The sequence below is a fragment of the Aegilops tauschii genome, chromosome 3 (genome assembly GCF_002575655.3).
Source record: "Aegilops tauschii subsp. strangulata cultivar AL8/78 chromosome 3, Aet v6.0, whole genome shotgun sequence".
NCBI classification, from domain to species: domain Eukaryota; kingdom Viridiplantae; phylum Streptophyta; class Magnoliopsida; order Poales; family Poaceae; genus Aegilops; species Aegilops tauschii.
Genome location: NC_053037.3, coordinates 434,692,475 through 434,715,715, shown reverse-complemented (window position 1 = coordinate 434,715,715; position 23,241 = coordinate 434,692,475). Strand labels below are relative to the sequence as shown.

At 45.2% G+C, this 23,241-nt stretch overlaps 1 protein-coding gene across 1 annotated transcript; it reads left to right on the top strand.

Moving 5' to 3' along the window:
* Window positions 1–5,469: 5,469 nt before the first annotated feature.
* LOC109773663 (uncharacterized) lies at window positions 5,470–8,562 on the top strand. Its single transcript, XM_020332370.4, has 4 exons — window positions 5,470–5,878; window positions 5,972–6,082; window positions 7,125–7,193; window positions 8,157–8,562. Exons 1-4 carry the CDS (start codon window positions 5,621–5,623, stop codon window positions 8,208–8,210), a joined length of 492 nt encoding a protein of 163 aa, XP_020187959.1. The 5' UTR covers window positions 5,470–5,620; the 3' UTR covers window positions 8,211–8,562.
* The last annotated feature ends 14,679 nt before the right edge of the window (window positions 8,563–23,241 follow it).

Sequence of the window (23,241 nt, the reverse complement as noted above, 5' to 3'; positions counted from 1 at the left end):
TGGGGCTTCAGGATCCGGCACGGCTGTGTCCGATGTGGAGGCTATGATGGAGGAACTGGGATTGAAGGAGGAGGATCTCCAGGACGTGGTGGTGGATGACGAGGAATTGCAGGCAGAGGCGACCCGGTGGATGGCGATCGCAAGGGTCCACACGGTGAAACCCTACAGTCAATACTGGTTCTATAAGAACATGAGGGTTGCTTAGGATCTGGCTAAAGAAGTGAAGATTAGGCTGCTAGAAGAGAATCTCTACACACTGCAGTTTTCGTGCCTTGGGGATTGGGAGCGCGTGATGGAGGATGGGACGTGGACGTTCAAAGGCAAAGCGGTGGTCCTGGCTGCTTATGATGGCTACACTAAGCCATCGACAATAGAGCTCAATAAGATAGATATATGGATGCAGATCCATGACCTTCCAGATGGGTTCTTCTTCAAGATCAAGGCACTTGCTGCTACAGTGGGTGAGTTTATTTATGCTGAACCAAAGTCACACGATTTTGAAGGAAACTTTGCTCGTGTTCGGGGTGAGGATATACGTAACCAAACCATTGAAGAATGATGTTTCTCTAGTGATTAAAAAGAAAGACACTCTACAGAGAGTTCTCTTCAGGATCAAATTTGAATGGCTCCCAGATTGGTGCTCAGTCTGTGGTTATCATGGGCACCTGTTCAAGGAGTGCGGTGACGGGGTCCACCCCCCGACAGCACTTGTGTTTAAGGATCTGAAAGCTTCGTGGTTTAAGGGGCCAGGTCGAGGACCAGGAGGAGGAAGAGGTTCGGGAGGAAACATAGGACGAGGCAGATCAGGTCACGGGGAAAGGTGCTTAGTTTTGGGTTTAATCTTGCAGTGTCCTCACCCAGTGACAGTAGGGGTAGCGAGGCACGTATTTGTATTGTTGCCATCAAGCATAAAAAGATGGGGTTTTCATCATATTGCTTGAGTTTATCCCTCTACATCATGTCATCTTACTTAAGGCGTTACTCCATTCTTTATGAACTTAATACTCTAGATGCATGCTGGATAGCGGTCGATGTGTGGAGTAATAGTAGTAGATGCGAAATCGTTTCGGTCTACTTGACACGGACGTGATGCCTATATGCATAATCATTGCCTTGGATATCGTCATAACTTTGCGCTTTTCTATCAATTGCTCGACAATAATTTGTTCACCCACCATATTATTTGCCTTCAAGAGAGAAGCCTCTAGTGAAACCTATGGCCCCCGGGTCTATTTTCCATTATAAATTTTCAGATCTATAAACCAAAAACACCAAAAATAGCTTGCTGCAATTTATTTAGTTTTATGTTCTAACAATCTTTTATACCTATCTCTATCAGACCTCACCATTGCAATTGACTGTGAAGGGATTGACAACCCCTTTATCGCGTTGGGTGCAAGTATTTGATTGTTTGTGCAGGTGCATAGATTGGTGATACGTCTCCAACGTATCTATAATTTTTGATTGCTCCATGCTACATTATCTTCTGTTTTGGACATTATTGGGCTTTATTATTCACTTTTATATTACTTTTGGGACTAACCTATTAACCGGAGGCCCAGCCCAGAATTGTTGTTTTTTGCCTATTTCAGAGTTTCACAGAAAAAGAATATCAAACGGAGTCCAAACGGAATGAAACCTTCGGGAACGTGATTTTTGGAACGAACAAGATCCAGGAGACTTGGACCCTACGTCAAGCAACCAACAGGGAAGCCACGAGGTAGGGGGGCGCGCCTACCCCCCCCCCCCAGGGCGCGCCCTCCACCCTCGTGGGCCCCCTGTTGCTCCACCGACGTACTTCTTCCTCCTATATATACCTACGTACCCCCAAACGATCAGAAACGAAGCCAAAAACCTAATTCCACCGCCGCAACCTTCTGTACCCACGAGATCCCATCTTGGGGCCTGTTCCGGAGCTCCGCCGGAGGGGGCATCCATCACGGAGGGCTTCTACATCAACACCATAGCCTCTCCGATGAAGTGTGAGTAGTTTACCTCAGACCTTCGGGTCCATAGTTATTAGCTAGATGGCTTCCTCTCTCTTTTTGGATCTCAATACAATGTTCTCCCCCTCTCTCGTGGAGATCTATTCGATGTAATCTTCTTTTTGCGGTGTGTTTGTTGAGACCGATGGATTGTGGGTTTATAATCAAGTTTATCTATGAACAATATTTGAATCTTCTCTGAATTCTTTTATGTATGATTGGTTATCTTTGCAAGTCTCTTCGAATTATCAATTTGGTTTGGCCTACTAGATTGATCTTTCTTGCAATGGGAGAAGTGCTTAGCTTTGGGTTCAATCTTGCGGTGTCCTTTCCCAGTGACAGTAGGGGCAGCAAGGCACGTATTGTATTGTTGCCATCGAGGATAACAAGATGGGGTTTTTATCATATTGCATGAATTTATCCCTCTACATCATGTCATCTTGCTTAAGGCGTTACTCTGTTTTCATGAACTTAATACTCTAGATGCATGCTGGATAGCGGTCGATGAGTGGAGTAATAGTAGTAGATGCAGGCAGGAGTCGGTCTACTTGTCTCGGACGTGATGCCTATATACATGATCATACCTAGATATTCTCATAACTATGCTCAATTCTGTCAATTGCTCAACATTAATTTGTTCACCCATCGTAAAATACTTATGCTCTTGAGAGAAGCCACCAGTGAAACCTATGGCCCCCGGGTCTATCTTCATCATATTAATCTTCCAACACTTAGTTATTCCTTTGCATTTTACTTTGCTTTTATTTTACTGTGTATCTTTATCATAAAAATACCAAAAATATTATCCTATCATATCTATCAGATCTCACTCTCGTAAGTGACCGTGAAGGGATTGACAACCCCTTATCGCGTTGGTTGCGAGGATTTATTTGTTTTGTGTAGGTGCGAGGGACTCGCGCGTAGCCTCCTACTGGATTGATACATTGGTTCTCAAAAACTGAGGGAAATACTTACGCTACTTTGCTGCATCACCCTTTCCTCTTCAAGGGAAAACCAACGCAGTGCTCAAGAGGTAGCAATTGGGGACTTGCTTATACCTCCTACTGGATTGATACCTTGGTTCTTTAAGTGAGGGAAATACTTATCTCTACTTTGCTGCATCACCCTTTCCTCTTCAAGGGAAAAACCAATGCAAGCTCAAGAAGTAACATGTGACTTGTAGCTCACTGAAGACATACTTAAACTCCAAGGTTATTAGACCAAAATGAGCAGAGTCAAGGAGTACCTTGCTCTTATACCAATTGTAGGAACGAAGTATGTCTACCAGGGGGGGGGGGTGAATGGGAGTGTCAAAATTTCTTCAGAAATCTCAAAACTCTCAGAACCCAGCAACGGGGTGAATGAAAAACAAATTACAGCGAGCTAAAACTAAGTACCGACAAAAAACTAAGTCATGCATCGAGACAAATCACATGAAGGAAAACATGTCGAATGTAAACATGGGTAGCAGAGGTAACCAGTGATGCTCAATGGGGACAGGGCATTTGTTCGACCAATTCGTCCTTCTACACAAGGACTACGTCTGGTTGGAGGGGTTGTGACTTAACACGGAAGATTAACTCTCTTCACCCTATTCTCCTCGACAATTGGTTCGTCAACCAATGTCGATCACTCGTGGTAGATACTTGAAGGCGATCTCCGAACCTTTACAGACTTCTTCTTCGAGAACCACAATCACTCTTGGTCTCTGAAGAAATTGACACCTAACCGTCTAGAGAGTTTGCAGCTCTCAAGAGTAATAGGCGGAGCGTAACGGACTTAGATTCGAGTGATGCTGAACCACTATCTAATTCTTAGGATCTAGGGGTTTTTCTCTCGGTGGATTTTAAACTCAAATCGCTCAGGGAGGGGGTTGCTCGACAATCTTCTCAGAATCAAAACGGAGCAGCCACCGAAAAAAGTCGGCCCGGGGTGGTTATTTATAGCAGCAACCTTCCCGGATGAGAAATGACCATTTTGGACACGGGGTCCAGCCAATGGCCAACCGACACGTTTGCAACAGTCGGATTTTTCGAGCAACAGTAACATTACTTGAGGAACAAGTAATGCTAACTCCTCGGTCAGAGACAAATCTCAGTCTCTTGCTGGCAAGTATTTGCTCGGAACACAAAGAGATTTCTCTCGCAACTTTCATATGATTTGGGTTTAGCATCAGAGAATCAAAGTTTAAAACGCTACACCCCTCTTAATAGTACGAGGGTCCTATGACTCAATAAAGAGAAGAAGAACAAAGAAACAAATGCTACGTCTTCACTTTGTCTTCAATCTCCTCAGACGCAGTCAATTTCTTTGGACAGACACCGAACCAGTTGCTTCTCTTTAGCATTTTTTGAGGGGTCACTCTTGTTATCATAATTCGGTGATAATCTTCCTGCGACGCAGGGAGAATATCTTCGTCGTTTTCATCAAACTCCTCGATATCTCCCATACTTTTTATGTCAACAAACTCCAGAACCATAAGGGGCCTATCATTGCACCAACATATTGGCTCATCGAGGGTGTTGTGTTGGGAAGCACTGATGCGGGCTTGAGGCATAGGACTGTGAGGGATGGTGTCTGGGGGAAGAGAAGGAGAGGAGCCACCACCAGACGCGATGACGGTGCCGCTGGAAGCAGCAGGAGCTGTAGACATGATAGTTAGGCTCTGAATACCAAGTAGATTATTAAATTCCCACACGATGTATTGATCAGAGTGATGTTTAAATATACAGTTCAGGGTTACTCACGTAACAACACACGCATGTGCATGGGGTGTTAGAGCCTGTCTTCCTAGAGACCAAGGTGGTAGTTACATGTACAGGAATACACAAATACACATGCTACAATATTCAACAAAATAGCGCTTTGATTCTGAATGTAAAATGAAAGGATAAAAATATATGTATGCAAAACTAAACACATTTAGATACATCCATTTCTCGGAAAAGTATTTCCGGATGAAGGAAGTGTGTTTTTTGTGATTCTACACACAGTATTATATACTCTAAACGCTCTTATATTTCTTTACAGAGGGTATTATTTTTCTTAATTTAATACCAGATCTAGAATCCATTCCCGTGTTTAAAAAAAAAGGTAAACTTCGATGGTAAGCCACCTCCTCCTCCTCCGGTGCACTTTTCCCCCAAAAGGAACAACTCTCCTTATCTCGTTATAAAAACTCTAACCAGCACTAATACCTTGACCAGTATAAACGTCCAAGAGAAAACAATGGAGTAGTAAACAACACATCTCGACAGATCATTCGAGACCGGACGGCCCCAAAGCCAAACTCCAACTCTTCCTTCCACGAAACGGCTCCGGACTTCCCAACACGCCACCGGCCCCACGCGTCACGGACCCGGCACCGCATCCCACCAGCCGCCTTCCCAGAACCGGACGCACCGCGTCGCGGCCGGGGCCGACCCACCCCCAACCCCCGTCGCATAAAGTGGCCCCGCCGTATAAGACCCCCCTCCCCCTCCCCACCGCACCCTCGCGTCGCTCCCCACACGCGAGCGAGCCAACACGCATACGGAACGGGCCTCGTCTCCCCCTCCGTTCCCTCCCCCCGCCTTATCCTCTCCGGACCGGAGCGAGCGAGCGCCCCACCGCTCCCTGCTCCCCCCTTCCTCCCGATGGCGTCCCTCACCACCACCACCGCCTCCTCGCCGGCCGCCCTGCCCGCGGCGGCCTCCGCCGCCCCGGCCACGGCCTCGTCCGTCTCGCCCACCGCGGCCGCCTCCAAGCGCCCGCACCTCGCCGGCGACGACGCGCCCTGGCGCGTCGCGGCCGCCGGCTCCGCCGGAATCCGCCCCGTCCCGCGCATCCACCACGCCCCCGTCCTCCGCGTCGCCCAGGACGACTCCTCCGCCTACGCCCTCGCCATCATGAGGGTACGTACCGCTCCGCCTTGGTTTGGTTCAATTTTCGTCGGTTGGTGGGTAGGTGAGGGGAGGCCTGATTTTGATCCCCATCTCTCTCTGCAGAATCCGGATCCGATAGGGATGGGGCTGGCCATGGAGGCCGTAGCTGAGGCTGCTGGCCCGGAGTGCATCGTGCCCGGCCAGCAGGCGCCTCTGCGGCTGATGGGACTCAAGGTACAAATCCATCTATCGCTCGCAGTATCTGATCGTTACGCTTATGTTGATGATCTAGCTGTCTCGCACTATCTGATCGTTGCAATTGTGTTATTGATCTAGCTGTTGGATGGTGTGATTGTTGTTTGTGAGTTGAAGCGTGCCATGTTCCCCTTCTATTCTCCATCATGGTCGAATAGATTCGCTCAATTCTTCATCATGATCTAATAGATTGGCTCAATTTTGCATCATGGTTGAATAGTTCCACTTGATTCCGTGTCATAAATTGATATTTGGTTGAATCCGCCTCTGGTTAGATAATTTGGTGATTGTGGTTGTTCGTTGATTATCATCCGTACATGTGCGTGCTATGCTTCTATTGGCCCATGTTCTGTTAGTTTGTTGCAGGTTTCGTAGTCACACAAATTGAAAGAAAAAATATGGTGTTCGCTTGTTGGAAAGCAATCATGTAATTAGTGATGTGTTGCTTCTGTTGTGGGAAACTAGTCTATGACCACTGGATACGGTTAGCATTATACGGTTCATGTTTTACAGTATCTCTAATTTGATAAAGAAACCACCGGCAATTGTCTGAGATCATTGTTTGTTTGCATATCATGGTGTGTATGTTTATGTCAGAACTCTTATACTCCCTCCGATCCATATTACTTGTCGCAGTCTTAGTACAACTGCAGTACAAATTTGCACTAGGACTTTGACAAGTAATATGTATCGGAGGGAGTACTATAGCCCATTTCATTCTCTTGTTGATGGTTTCAAGCTTCTAAATGGATAGCTAAATAAATTGTCACATATATGGCATCCAAATACTTGTGAAGTTCAGTTAGCTGTGCCTTTAGCCTGACCGGTGTTTACATATATACACACACACGTAGTGTTTTTCTTTTGCTTGTTTATCTTTCATTTTCGCATGTTTACTATTTTTGTATAGCGCCAATAGTATGTATAGCCAAAATGTGGCTAGCCTGAAATGTTGCAGATCATAAGCAGTCAAAAGTCATTTGCTAATTATGATATTTACTATTTTGTTATCTCTATGCAGGTTTGGCCCCTAGATATAGAGATGAAGTTCTTGGAACCATTTGGCCGGGAATTACACTCCATGAAGAAGGTATGACTTTAACTTGATATTTTTCCTTCTGTAGTTCGGTTACATACTTGCATTTTGTGTTTTGATGACTTATGAAGTACTCCCAAACGCTCTTATATTTCTTTACGGAGGGAGTATCTTTATTAGAACTCCAAGTATGTGTTGATGAAATGTAATTTAGTATGCAAGCATGCAACAATCCCTTAACAATCTTATAGAAGGGGTTTTGTTTGATTGTTTTGTCTGCATAGCATGACTCATTACAAATATGTGGTCCTCTTCAAACTTTGTCTTAATGCCCTCTTAAGATGCTGGTCTTGTTATGCCGAATTAATTCATATACATGCCTGACAGCCCGAGCAATGTTTTGCTGAATTTTCCTCTCAAATGTATATGTTAAGAAATCTCAGTGGGTGTGAATCCAGTGTTAAATGCCTGAGAGAAATATGCTGGTAATGACTGTTTGATCAGTAGGGCCATCGAACCTTTCATTCTCTGGGCTCAGCCAACCATAATCCTGTGCAATTTCTGGTTTAAGCACTTACTAGTATTCTTGGTGTGTGGTTTAGGACTTATCAACTATTGGTGGTTAATCCCCGAAAAATAAAAATATTAGAGGTCGATGTGTATAGCTTTTGGTTTCTTGTCATGATAAGTTTCATTAGTTACTCCTCAGTTGTTGGAATGCTTATATATACATGGTTTGATCTGAATTCTGAGTGGGGTTCACTCATACCCTGTGGTGGTGTCAGTATTCTGTCAGTAATTGGTTCTCTCCAGTGGGTTGTATGCTCGCTTCTTATCACCCCAATAGAATTTGTAGGTTCTCTTGGTAGTTGTTGAAGAACAAATCTTTATTTTGACCTCCTTATATTGTGGATTGTATTTGTAAGAAACATGCACACGTTTGATAGATACGCTGTGATATCGGCCTACTTGTTCGGCAAGTACTTATCTCCTTCACTTCTTGTACCCATTTTGCAGTTCATGGACAAATCATGCAGCGTCATGGACTCATCTTCTATAACACATAAGTAGGCGCGCATGCCAGATTGATTCCTTCCAGTACCTAGCTGATGTTGTTTGTACCCAGACTACCCACAGTGCCTGATGAAGCTACAAGACCGCAGACATACGGGACCTAGACGAGTCCACGGAGAAACAACATCCTTGTGTATCTTGAGCTGCTTCATCACTTGATGGAACGAGACATGGTTGTGGGGAACACAGCAGGATTAGCAAGTAATTCGAGAGTAATCTTGTATGCGCCCTGGGCTCAGTTTGCGCCGCGATAAATTGTTTTCAACATGTAATACATTTGTTATATTCATGAGCCGTTGAGAACACAATGCTGAGTTGCCAAGAGAACCAAAAAAGTGTTTGTTCTAAACTGACTTCTACCGCCCTTAAAAAGCCCTAAGCCTGCTTAAAAAATTGCATCCCTATGCTTGAAAATTCAGTTCATATATATAAGCATTTCAAAATAATTCAGTAAAAACATGATGATACCAACTCGATATCTCACGTGAGAGCAACCTTTTTTTTGCCACATGCCAGGTGAGATGCGAACTTGGCATACCTTCACCTTTTGTGTGGGACCGTGGGAGAGTGCTAGGTTTTGTGATCAACTCTAAAAATATCTGTGTATTCCCTTAAAAAAAATATCTGCCTAACATTTTTGGTGTTTCTCTTGTATGACGAAAGCGTATGCGTAATACTACTATGGGTCTGTTATTGTCGGACTGCGACATGTACAACACCAATAGAAAGCATGGAATCGAGCGGTCAAGAAACGGGTGAATGACTGAATTGTTGGTTGAATGAGACGGAGACATTTTTGTTTGAACTGGAATTAGATAGACTTGGGTATGAACTCGGTGATGCGAGTTTCTTTCATCGCGAATTCTCGAGAATGCTCTGGTCTCCCTCCCGACGCGCCGGAGAATTAGCACGCTCGCTCCGTTCTAAACTGCCTACCACTCAGTTCCCATGGATGCGAATCACGGCCAGTGGATGGATTGATACGTGAAACATATGCCAAAGGAACACGACGGTCTGCTACTCACGATCGTGCCCGTTCCATGTGGTCCGGTGGACCATCGCTCACTACGGCGTTCTGCGCACTGCACGCCGGAGACCAAATGCAATGCAAGCTAGCGAACCAATGGGCACCACCGCACGGCATTCAGCAGTGGCATATCCTCGCTCCGGAGACCGAATCTGCACGCGCCTGTGTAGTGTAGGGCGCGTGCACGCGACTCTCTCGCCAACGTGCTGTGGTACCGCGCGTTGCTACGGCGTGGACTTGGGAGGCTTCCTTCCACGCCTGGAAACGTGAGAATGACCCGCTCCCAAGTCTGGATCTGGGTTTCCCGAAAGAAAAAATAATATGGGATCTGGGATCTATCAACTGTGCTCAATCTTGTTTTAAGGATACTATCTTTTTAAGTGTATACAAGTTCATCACAAGTATTAAGCAACTCAAATGTAATAAAAATTATATCATGATCTCTGGACCACTGAACAACCGCTGCTAGCGTCAGAACGGGTCGCCGACGTGTTGATATCGCCGCTCTCATACCAAAGTCTGCTTGACCTTGTCAATGAGAGTTGGAAAGTCTTCGTGCACGTGCCCATAAGGACCAACGCCCCGAAGCAGCAGGCATGACAAACTCTAAGAGACAAATTTGGATCTCGAGTTATTGGCCGAATCCTTCGTGACAGACTCTTTAATTTCTCCTTCTCGATTCGAAGTTGCCGTGTGCCGTTCATGGGCGCTAGCCCCTAGCCTTCCTCCGCCTTCCCGATCTAGTCTCTCGTGTTGCCGCCGCCCCTCCTCTTCACTTGCCACCACTTTGCCATCTGTTTCCCAACTCTTATCTCTTGTCCTCCACAACTATTTGTTCTTCTTGTCGGTCATACTTCCAAGTCCAAGGTGCAAAAGTGACTCTAACACTAACATAGATAACTTAAATCAAGCAATTAAGTTCTTTTTTGCAATAAGCGGCTAAGCTCAGTTCATCCATTGATAGTGTTATTTTTCTTTAGGGAATGGCATCATGGGTAGCTTCATTAAAAATAAAATTAATGAACTCATTGACCCAGTTACATGATAATTTATTCAAGAAACAAAATTAGCTACCTTATGAGTTACTGCGTAAAAAGTGTGTACCGGCAGATTTTTGGGTCCGCCTTTTGAATATCCAATACGCCCCACCGTTAATTTCACAAACACACACTAAGTCTTGTGTTGAGATGCAAAGGACATTCTACATCCACTCTCATGCCACTTCTTTGAGCCCTCCTCCTCTTTGCTGCAAATCCTATCTTTCAAACACCCAACCTCTCTAACCCCTGGATCTATTGACGATCCCATGTACCTAGGGTAGGGTCATAGGCCTGATCTAGACGTCCTACCCAAGAACACTACCCTAGAGTCAAGAACATTCAAAGTACAACAAAGGATACCAACCGAAGTCACCTTGGAGTGCAATCCACTCGACCAGCTATCTCACTCGGATACCCCAATTCCATTCGACCAAGATAAAGTCACTCGACCATACAAGAAACCACTCGGAGTACAGAAGACCTAAAGCCACCCCAGGATGACAATCAGGCGTTCAGTCCGTAATCTTAAAGGACATTTATAGCTCTTTATGGCTAGCGTTACCAGTAACGCCTTGTCTTAACGTACATTGAACCTTGTGTAACTGAGGGTTGGAGGGGTCTCGCGCACTCTATATAAGCCACCCCCCTCCTCTGGTACAAGGGTTCGCACACCCTATAACTCTCACGCATAATCCAGTCGACTAAGCCTCCGGGCACCGAGATGTAGGGCTATTACTTCCTCTGAGAAGGGCCTGAACTCGTAAATCTTGCGTGCACAACCTCACCGTAGCTAGGGCCTTGCCTCCTCCTATGTACCCCCTATTCTTACTGTTAGACTTGCTCCCACGACAGTTGGCGCCTACCGTGGGGCAGGCGTCTTAGCGACTTTCGGTGAGGTTGCAGTTTTTCCGATCTCCGTCAACATGGTTTCTGGCGGTGGTTTGGCTTTGGGCCGCGAGATCCGTCTCGGCGCGCTCGTTTTCATCGCCGATGACTCTGCCTGGCTCCACGAGGCCCTTCCCATCCGCGGGGCGGCGCACTTTCGCGCGAGTGCTTGCGGCGTCCTCCTGCGGCAGTCGTCAACCCAGTATCGGTCGGCTCCGCGTTATCCACTCCCCCTGCTGTACGCCATCGCAAGCGGTCCGGTCGATCGCGGCTCCAGCGGTGGGTGAAACATGTGGTGGCCCGCCAGTCGGTCACCCCTCAAGTCACGGCAATCGAGCCTGACCAATATCTCTATGGTCCGGTCGACTGGTTCCGCAGATACTCTTTCCGAGTGCGGAAGCAGCGACCCCGCGGCGGAGGTCCTCATGGTCGACACCCGTCACAGCCTGCCTGGGTACCGTCGCAGCGGCGGCGGTGGTGATGGCGATGGCCCGTCGTATGCTCACGATGAGTATGAGCCCCAGGCCCTCACTTTGGAGCAGAGGGAAGAGCTGCATCGCCGCAACATGGAGGCGCTCCAGACCCCCATCGTGGGGGAGACTTCCGAGGCCCGGGCCTTGGAGGCTGCGCGCCCGGCCACCTTGGCCGAGCGCGCGCGTCTGGAGAACCTTCAGCATTCACTCGACGAGCGTGCACGTCGGCAGATCCCCGAGTCCAGTCGATGGCAACGACAATTGTTTCCGCCTGAACCTCAGGTATACCGCACTCCGATTTAGAATCTTGCAGCTGCAGCCCGCATATCAGAGTCGATTCAGCCGTCCTGTTCAGAGGCTGGAAGAGGTTTGCTGCAGATCCAAGCGTTGTTCCGGGCAGCAGGTGAACAAAACTCGGCTGTTTCTCAGTCGTGCAACAGGATCCACAGCAGATCCATGGTTGCGGACACCGTTCAGTCGGCTCACAGTCCAAGATCACCTCCGCGGCGCGAAGATCATGGGCACCGCCAGGACCAGCACCTGGGTTGGGACCACTGGCAGTATGATCATCGGTACGGCCGCGATGACAACCGTCGAGTGCCCACGCCCCCTCCGAGGGGCGGATCGTACGCGCCCCGGCGGTATGATGACAGGCGCTTGTATGGTGATGAGCGGAGAGCCCCGGTCGACCCAAGAGAGCCTGGGTTTGATGCAAGATCACTTCTCGTGCAAGGCTTGGTCGACAGAGGCCGGGCACACAGAGAGGGACAAGATAGGAACCACCCGAGTGGAAGCAGAGTGCATGTTTTTGGGCCCGAATGTTTCAGCAGAGCCATCAGAGCTGCAGAGATCCCCCCCAACTTCAGGTTGGCGACGGGCATGAGTAAGTTCACCGGTGAGTCGAAGCCCGACACTTGGCTAGAAGATTACCGAGTGGCAGTGCAGATTGGTGGTGGCAATGATGATGTAGCCATGAAGCACCTCCCCCTGATGCTGGAGGGTTCAGCCAGAGCTTGGTTGAATCAGTTGGCCCCTGGTAGTATTTTCAGTTGGGAAGAGTTGGCCCGAGTGTTTGTCAGAACGTTCGAGGGCACTTGCAAATGACCTGCTGGGCTGACTAAATTGCAGCATTGCATCCAGAAACCGAATAAAACTTTGAGAGATTACATCCAGAGATGGACTACCCTTCATCATACTGTGGAGAATGTGTCACAGCATCAGGCAGTTTGCGCCTTCAAAGAGGGCGTCCGGTACAGAGAGCTAAACCTGAAATTTGGTTAGACAGGAGACATGTCCCTGGCTTGGATGATGGAAATAGCCACTCGGTACACTAACGGTGAGGAAGAAGACCGACTCCGCAGTGGCAAGAACAAACCAGTCGCCCAGGACACCGGAGGAGGAAATTCCAGTCGGAAGCAAAAGCGAAAAGCTGAAGCTGCATGTCCTACTGAAGCTGCAGTTGTAAATCAAGGGAAGTTCAAGGGAAAGCCTAAAGGGCCATGGATCCCCAAGAAAGTGAAATATCAAGCGGGGAATGATGTTCTTGATTTGCCGTGTCACATACACACCAAGAAAGATGAAGAGGGAAACCTGATTTACCCCAATCATACCACTCGACAGTGTCGACTCCTGATTCAGAGCTTTCGAGAGGGTCAGCCTAGTGAAAAGGAGAAGGAATCTGATAAGGACGAGGACAAAGAGGAGGACGATGGTTACCCCAATGTCAACGCCACTTTAGTGATTTTTGCTGACATCAAGAGCAAAAGTCGACTGAAAGTTATCAACAGGGAAGTAAACATGGTTGCTCCGGCAACGTCAACGTATTTGAAGTGGTCAAAAACTCCCATTACATTCGACCAGTCTGACCACCCAACGCACGTTGCTACCCCCGAGCGACAAGCGTTGGTGGTCGACCGAGTCTTTGGGGGCAATCGACTGACCAAGGTTTTGATGGATGGTGGCAGTGGCTTGAACATTTTGTATGCTGAGACCCTCTGAGGGATGGGCACTCCGATGTCCAAGCTCAACGAGAGCAACATGTGATTCCACTGAGTCATCCCAGGAAAGAAAGCCGATTCACTCGGTCAGATCACTCTTGATGTGGTTTTCGGCAAGTCAAAGAATTACCGCAAGGAAAAGTTGACATTTGAGGTCGTGGATTTTCACAGTGCCTATCATGCTATTTTGGGCAGGCCTGCATACGCTCATTTCATGGCTCGACCGTGTTACGTGTACCTCAAGTTGAAGATGCCTGGCCCCAGAGGCATGATCACAGTCACTAGGAATCGGCAGAGAGCAGAAGAGTGCCTCCAGAAGGGCTCAAAGATTGCCGATGAACAGATGGCAGCAGTAGAAATGGAAGAGTACAAGAAGACTGCAGATACGAGTGATTTGTTGCGTGCTAAGAAGCCTGCTTCAGAGTCTGCATTTCAGTCGTCTGGTGAAGCAAAGCCTGTTCACATTCACCCGACCGATCCCAATGCTGCTCCGACTCATATATCAACAACACTCGACAGCAAATAGGAAGAAGCGCTCATCCAGTTCCTCAGTGAGACCTGGGACATCTTCGCATGGAAACCATCTGACATGCCAGGTGTACCCAGGGGACTGGTTGAGCACCGTTTGCGAGTCGATCCAAAAGCAAAACCCGTTAAAGAGTATCTCCGTCGGTCCGCCGTGGAGAAGAGGAAGGCAATTGGCGAAGAGGTGGCACGGCTCTTGGCAGCTGAGTTCATCCGTGAGATACACCACTCCGAGTGGCTCGCCAATGTTGTCATGGTCCCCAAGAAATATGATTCACTTCGTATGTGCATTGATACGTCTCCGTCGTATCTATAATTTTTTATTGTTCCATGCCAATATTATACCACTTTCATATACTTTTGGCAACTTTTTATATTATTTTTGGGACTAACATATTGATCCAGTGCCCAGTGCCAGTTCCTGTTTGTTGCATGTTTTATGTTTCACAGAAACCCCATATCAAACGGAATCCAAACGGGATAAAAACGGACGGAGAATTTTTTTGGAATATTTAGAGAATATGGGAAGAAGAATCAACGCGAGACGGTGCCCGAGGTGGCCACGAGGCAGGGGGCGCGCCTGCCCCCCTCGTGGGCCACCCGTAAGGCGGTTGCTACTCTCCTTTGGCCGCACGAAAGCTAATTTTAGGAGAAAAATCTGGGCAAAGGTTTCAATCCAATCGGAGTTATAGATCTCCATATATATACGAAACGGTGAAAGGGCAGAAGCGAGGAACGTAGAAACAGAGAAAGACAGAGAGACAGATCCAATCTCGGAGGGGCTTTCGCCCCTCCCATGCCATGGAGGCCAAGGACCAGAGGGGAAACCCTTCTCCCATCTAGGGAGGAGGTCAAGGAAGAAGAATAAGAAGAAGAAGAAGAAGGGGCCCCCTCTCCCCTTCTCTTTCGGTGGCACCGGAACGCTGCCGTGGTCACCATCATCATCACCGCGATCTTCACCAACACCTCGGCCATCTTCATCAACATCTCCATCACCTTCCCCCCCTCTATCTACAGCGGTCCACTCTCCCGCAACCCGCTGTACCCTCTACTTGAACATGGTGCTTTATGCTTCATATTATTATCCAATGATGTGTTGCCATCCTATGATGTCTGAGTAGATTTTCTTTGTCCTATCGGTGGTTGATGAATTTCCATGATTGATTTAATTTGCTTGTAGTTATGTTGATGTCCTTTGGTACCCATCATATGAGCGCGCGCGTGGATCACACCATAGGGTTAGTTGTATGTTGATAGGACTATGTATTGGAGGGCAAGAGTGACAGAAGCTTCAACCTAGCATAGAAATTGATGCATACGGGATTGAAGGGGGACCAATATATCTTAATGCTATGGTTGGGTTTTACCTTAATGAACGTTAGTAGTTGCGGATGCTTGCTAATAGTTCCAATCATAAGTGCATAGAATTCCAAGTCAGGGATGACATGCTAGCAGTGGCCTCTCCCACATAAAACTTGCTATCGGTCTAGTAAAGTAGTCAATTGCTTAGGGACAATTTCGCAACTCCTACCACCACTTTTCCACACTCACTATATTTACTTTATTGTGTCTTTATCTAAACAGCCCCTACTTTTTACATACTCTTTATTATCTTGCAAACCTGTCCCACGACACCTACAAAGTACTTCTAGTTTCATACTTGTTTTAGGTAAAGCGAACGTTAAGCGTGCGTAGAGTTGTATCAGTGGTCGATAGAACTTGAGGGAATATTTGTTCTACCTTTAGCTCCTCGTTGGGTTCGACACTCTTACTTATCAAAAGAGGCTACAATTGATCCCCTATACTTGTGGGTTATCAAGACCTTTTTCTGGCGCCGTTGCCGGGGAGCAATAGCGTGGGGTGAATATTCTCGTGTGTGCTTGTTTGCTTTATCACTAAGTAATTTTTATTTGCTGTTCTCTATCTTTAGTTATGGATATTGAACACGAAATACCAAAAAAAATTAGGTGTACTTGCTACTCATGGAGATGGGGAACCTCCTAAAACCCTCGATGATCATTATGTGAAAAATATTATGTACCACTTTGATAATCCTGAGAAAACCTCATTCAATTATGTAATGGGAGACACGTTGGACCAACATGAATACTTTAGGGATTATCGCTTGACTCAAAAAGGGAAACTATTATGGGATCAAATTTATATGTTGAAGTGGTATGCTCGGCAAGTATGCTTGAGATATGATTATACTTATTGCTCTTGGATGAAGGCTCCACACCTTCCCTTTTCATGCAAATTTAATGATAATGAAACCTTGGCTTCTTATGCTAGAGGTATATATGATTACTATGATGTGGGGCAAATAGAAGAATTTGTTGCTTTTATGGGTGCTTATGAAATTGAATCTATGTTCAAAGAGTTTGAAAATCTTTATGATGCTGTTTATAGACCTGAAAATTTAGCTATTCTTAAATATTGCTATGAGAATTATGAATACAATGCCGATATTGATGCATTTATTGAGAAAGTCTCCGCTGTCCAAGAAGAGACTAATATTTTGCAGGAGTCTATGGAAGAAGAAATTGATGAAACTGTGAGCTCATTGGATGAAAAAGATGATGAGGAGAGCGAAGAACAAAAGGAGGAAGAGCGGATTAGCTACCCGTGCCCACCTTCTAATGAGAGTAACTCTTCAACTCATACATTGTTTAATTTCCCTTCGTGCTTACCGAAGGATGATTGTTATGATCCCGTTGATTCTCTTGAAATACCCCTTTTTGATGATGCTTGCTATGCTTGTGGCCAAGATGCCAATATGAATTATGCTTATGGAGATGAACTTGCTATAGTTCCTTATGTTAAACATGAAATTGTTGCTATTGCACCCACACATGATAGTCCTATTATCTTTTTGAATTCTCCAAACTACACTATATCGGAGAAGTTTGCACTTATTAAGGATTATATTGATGGGTTGCCTTTTACTATTACACATGATGATTTTGACGAATATAATATGCATGTTCTTGCTGCTCCTACTTGCAATTATTATGAGAGAGGAACTATATCTCCACCTCTCTATGTTTCCAACACGATAAAAGTGCAAGAAACTGTTTATACTATGCATTGGACTTTACTTTGTGTGCATGAATTGTTCTTTTATGACATGCCGATGCATAGGAAGAGAGTTAGGCTTCGTCTTTGCTTGATATATGTTGCTTTGTGCTCACTACTAAATGACAAATCATTGCTAATTAAAATTGGCTTTGATATACCTTGGGATCCGGGTGGATTCATTACTTGAGCACTATATGCCTAGCTTAATGGCTTTAAAGAAAGCGCTGCCAGGGAGACAACCCGGAAGTTTTAGAGAGTCATTTATTTCTGTTGAGTGCTTTCATATAGTTTAAAAACAAAAAATAAAGAGGGGAACCCAAAACTTTTCAAAAAGAAAAGTGAAAGTGAGATAGACGAGCATTGTGAAAGTGGGGGACGTCCTTGAACTTTGTTCATGCCCATGGAAACTTTGTGAATCTTAATTACAGAAACTTTTCAACAAAAATAATTATCCCCTTGTACAATTCCATTGTATTATAAAAATAATGTGCCAAGGTTTGCCTTTAGGATGTTTACAATGCTTGTTGGTTTGTGCGGTGCAGTACAGAAACTTTGGCTGTAGTGCACGATTTTTAATTTTTTACTGGAACCTCAAGTGGTTCTGAAACTTTTTGCACTGTCTTTCTATACAAATTTTTTATTTTTCCTAATTTTTGCAGAATTTTTCAAGTATCATAAGTATGGTGAATGTTCAGATTACTGGAACGTCAAATGGTTCTGATTCTTTTTGCACTGTCTTTCTATACAAATTTTTTATTGTTAATAATTTTGGCAGATTGTTTCAAGTATCATAAGTATGGTGAATGTTCAGATTATTACAGACTGTTCTGTTTTAGACAGATTCTGTTTTTGATGCATAGTTTGCTTGTTTTGATGAAACTATCGATTTATATCAGTGGATTAAGCCATGAAAAAGTTATACTACAGTAGACACAATGCAAAAAAAATATGAATTGGTTTGCAACAGTACTTAGAGTAGCGATTTGCTTTGTTATACCAACGGATCTTACCGAGTTTTCTGTTGAAGTTGTGTGTGGATGAAGTGTTCGATGATCGAGAAGGTCTCGATGTGAGGAGAAGAAGGAGAGGCAAGAGATCAAGCTTGGGGATGCCCAAGGCACCCCAAGTAAATATTCAAGGAGACTCAAGCGTCTAAGCTTGGGGATGCCCTGGAAGGCATCCGCTCTTTCTTCAACAAATATCGGTATGTTTTTGGATTCGTTTCGTTCATGCGATATGTGCAAATCTTGGAGCGTCTTTTGCATTTAGTTTTCACTTTTCTTTTATGCACCATGCTGGTATGAGATAGTCCTTGGTTGATTTATAGAATGCTCTTTGCACTTCACTTATATCTTTTGAGTATGGCTTTATAGAATGCTTCATGTGCTTCACTTATATCTTTGAAGTTTGGATTGCCTGTTTCTCTTCACATAGAAAACCGCCATTTGTAGAATTCTCTCTTGCTTCACTTATATTTGTTAGAGCATGGGCATATCTTTTGTAGAAAGAATTAAACTCTCTTGCTTCACTTATATCTATTTAGAGAGATGACAGGAATTGGTCATTCACATGGTTAGTCATAAAATCCTACATAAAACTTGTAGATCACTGAATATGATACGTTTGATTCCTTGCAATAGTTTTGCGATATAAAGATGGTAATATTAGAGTCATGCTAGTGGGTATTTGTGGATTAGTAGAAATACTTGTGTTGAGGTTTGTGATTCCCGTAGCATGCACGTATGGTGAACCGTTATGTGATGAAGTCGGAGCATGATTTATTTATTGATTGTCTTCCTTATGAGTGGCAGTCGGGGACGAGCGATGGTCTTTTCCTACCAATCTATCCCCTTAGGAGCATGCACGTAGTACTTTGTTTCGATGACTAATAGATTTTTGCAATAAGTATGTGAGTTCTTTATGACTAATGTTGAGTCCATGGATTATACGCACTCTCACCCTTCCATCATTGCTACCCTCTTCGGTACCGTGCATTGCCCTTTATCACCTCGAGAGTTGGTGCAAACTTCGCCGGTGCATCCAAACCCCGTGATATGATACGCTCTGTCACACATAAGCCTCATTATATCTTCCTCAAAACAGCCACCATACCTACCTATTATGGCATTTCCATAGCCATTCCGAGATATATTGCCATGCAACTTCCATCATCATCATATACATGACTTGAGCATTTATTGTCATATTGCTTTGCATGATCGTAAGATAGCTAGCATGATGTTTTCATGGCTTGTCCGTTTTTTGATGTCATTGCTACGCTAGATCATTGCACATCCCGGTACACCGCCGGAGGCATTCATATAGAGTCATACTTTATTCTAGACATCGAGTTGTGATATTGAGTTGTAAGTAAATAAAAGTGTGATGATCATCATTATTAGAACATTGTCCCATGTGAGGTTATCAAAATAAAAGAGGCCAAAGAAGCCCAAATAAAAAAGAGAGGCCAAAGAAGCCCACCAAAAAATAAAAATAAAATAAAAAAATGAGAGAAAAAGAGAGAAGGGGCAATGTTACTATCCTTTTACCACACTTGTGCTTTAGAGTAGCACCATGTTCTTCATATAGAGAGTCTCTTGAGTTATCACTTTCATATACTAGTGGGAATTTTCATTATAGAACTTGGCTTGTATATTCCAACGATGGGCTTCCTCAAATGCCCTAGGTCTTCATGAGCAAGCAAGTTGGATGCACACCCACTTAGTTTCAGTTTGAGCTTTCATATACTTATAGCTCTAGTGCATCCGTTGCATGGCAATCCCTACTCCTCACATTGACATCAATTGATGGGCATCTCCATAGCCCGTTTATTAGCCGCGTTGATGTGAGACTTTCTCCTTTTTTGTCTTCTCCACATAACCTCCATCATCATATGCTATTCCACCCATAGTGCTATATCCATGGCTTGCGCTCATGTATTGCGTGAGGGTTGAAAAGGCTGAAGCGCGTTAAAAAGTATGAACCAATTGCTCGACTTGTCATCGGGGTTGTGCATGATTTGAATGCTTTGTGTGGTGAAGATGGAGCATAGCCAGACTATATGATTTTGTAGGGATGAGCTTTCTTTGGCTATGTTATTTCGATAAGACATAGTTGCTTGGTTGGTATGCTTGAAGTATTATTGTTTTTATGTCAAAAGATAGACTATTGCTTTGAATCACTCGTATCTTAATATTCATGCCATCATTAGATACATGATCAAGATTATGCTAGGTAGCATTCCACATCAAAAATTATCTTTTTTATCATTTACCTACTCGAGGACGAGCAGGAATTAAGCTTGGGGATGCTGATACGTATCCGTCGTATCTATAATTTTTTATTGTTCCATGCCAATATTATACAACTTTCATATACTTTTGGCAACTTTTTATACTATTTTTGGGACTAACATATTGATCCAGTGCCCAGTGCTAGTTCCTGTTTGTTGCATGTTTTATGTTTCGCAGAAACCCCATATCAAACGGAATCCAAACGGGATAAAAACGGACGGAGAATATTTTTGGAATATTTGGAGAATATGGGAAGAAGAATCAACGCGAGACGGTGCCCGAGGTGGCCACGAGGCAGGGGGCGCGCCTGCCCCACTCGTGGGCCACCCGTAAGGCGGTTGCTGCTCTCCTTTGGCCGCAAGAAAGCTAATTTTAGGAGAAAAATCTAGGCGAAGGTTTCAATCCAATTGGAGTTACGGATCTCCATATATATACGAAACGGTGAAAGGGCAGAAGCGAGGAACGTAGAAACAGAGAGAGATAGAGAGACAGATCCAATCTCGGAGGGGATTTCGCCCCTCCCATGCCATGGAGGCCAAGGACCAGAGGGGAAACCCTTCTCCCATCTAGGGAGGAGGTCAAGGAAGAAGAAGAAGAAGAAGAAGGGGCCCCTCTCCCCTTCTCTTCCGGTGGCGCCGGAACGCTGCCGTGGCCACCATCATCATCACCGTGATCTTCACCAACACCTCCGCCATCTTCATCAACATCTCCATCACCTTCCCCTCTCTATCTACAGCGGTCCACTCTCCCGCAACCCGCTGTACCCTCTACTTGAACATGGTGCTTTATGCTTCATATTATTATCCAATGATGTGTTGCCATCCTATGATGTCTGAGTAGATTTTCTTTGTCCTATCGGTGGTTGATGAATTGCTATGATTGATTTAATTTGCTTGTGGTTATGTTGATGTACTTTGGTGCCCATCATATGAGCGCGCGCGTGGATCACACCATAGGGTTAGTTGTATGTTGATAGGACTATGTATTGGAGGGCAAGAGTGACAGAAGCTTCAACCTAGCATAGAAATTGATGCATACGGGATTGAAGGGGGACCAATATATCTTAATGCTATGGTTGGGTTTTACCTTAATGAATGTTAGTAGTTGCGGATGCTTGCTAATAGTTCCAATCATAAGTGCATAGAATTCCAAGTCAGGGATGACATGCTAGCAGTGGCCTCTCCCACATAAAACTTGCTATCGGTCTAGTAAAGTAGTCAATTGCTTAGGGACAATTTCACAACTCCTACCACCACTTTTCCACACTCGCTATATTTACTTTATTGTGTCTTTATCTAAACAGCCCCTACTTTTTACATACTCTTTATTATCTTGCAAACCTGTCCCACAACACCTACAAAGTACTTCTAGTTTCATACTTGTTTTAGGTAAAGCGAACGTTAAGCGTGCGTAGAGTTGTATCGGTGGTTGATAGAACTTGAGGGAATATTTGTTCTACCTTTAGCTCCTCGTTGGGTTCGACACTCTTACTTATCGAAAGAGGCTACAATTGATCCCCTATACTTGTGGGTTATCATGCATCGATTTCAAGCACATCAATAGGGCCTGCCCGAAAGATCACTTCCCTCTCCCCCGCATCGACCAGATTGTCGACTCAACTGAGGGGTGTGAGCGTTTGTCCTTTTTGGATGCGTATTCCGGGTACCATCAGATCCGTCTGTATGGACCCGATGAAATAAAAACAGCCTTCATCACCCCATTCAGGTGTTTCTGTTATGTTACCATGCCTTTTGGTATGAAGAATGCTGGTGCCATGTTTATGCGTATGATTCAGAAGTGCCTGCTCACTCAAATCAGTCGGAACGTGGAAGCATACATGGATGACATCATGGTCAAGTCACACAAAGGTTCCGACCTACTGTCTGACCTCGCTGAAACCTTTGCCAACTTAAGAAGATATGATATCAAGCTCAATCCGTCAAAGTGCACATTCGGAGTACCAGGTGGAAAGTTACTCGGTTTCCTTGTTTCCGAACGAGGGATCGACACAAACCCAGAAAAGGTTGGCGCAATCCTCCGAATGAAACGCCCCGTGCGTGTGCACGATGTTCAGAAGCTTACTGGTTGTTTGGCTGCATTGAGTCGATTCATCTCACGTCTCGGTGAAAAGGCATTACCTCTTTACCGACTGATGAAGAAGTCAGACAAGTTCGAGTGGACTCCTGAAGCTAAAGCAGCGTTTGTAGAGCTCAAAGCCCTGCTTTCCACCCAGCCGGTGCTCACTGCTCCAATCAGCAAAGAGCCTCTACTGCTATATATCGCAGCCACTGGACAAGTTGTCAGCACAGTGCTCACAGTCGAGCGGGAAGAAGAAGGCAAAGCCTACAAAGTTCAGCACCCAGTGTATTATATTTCTGAAGTCTTGACTCCGTCCAAGCAAAGGTATCCGCATTATCAGAAGCTTGTCTACGGGATCTATTTGACCACAAGGAAAGTTGCACACTACTTCGCAGACCACTCGGTTTCAGTCGTCAGTGACGCTCCATTATCAGAAATTCTGAACAATCAGGACACAACTGGTCGAGTGGCTAAATGGGCGATTGAACTCCTTCCTTTGGATATCAAGTTCGAGGCAAATAAAGAAATCAAGTCTCAAGCAATAGCAGATTTCCCCACCGAGTGGATTGAGCAGCAACAACCGACTCAGATTCACTCGGAACAGTGGACTATGTTCTTTGATGGGTCCAAG

Coding starts and splice junctions, on each gene's coding strand:
- LOC109773663 (XM_020332370.4), top strand. CDS start 5,621: ATGGCGTCCCTCACCACCACCACCGCCTCCTCGCCGGCCGCCCTGCCC. Junction 6,083..7,124: donor TGCGGCTGATGGGACTCAAG/GTACAAATCCAT, acceptor ATCTCTATGCAG/GTTTGGCCCCTAGATATAGA. Junction 7,194..8,156: donor AATTACACTCCATGAAGAAG/GTATGACTTTAA, acceptor CCCATTTTGCAG/TTCATGGACAAATCATGCAG.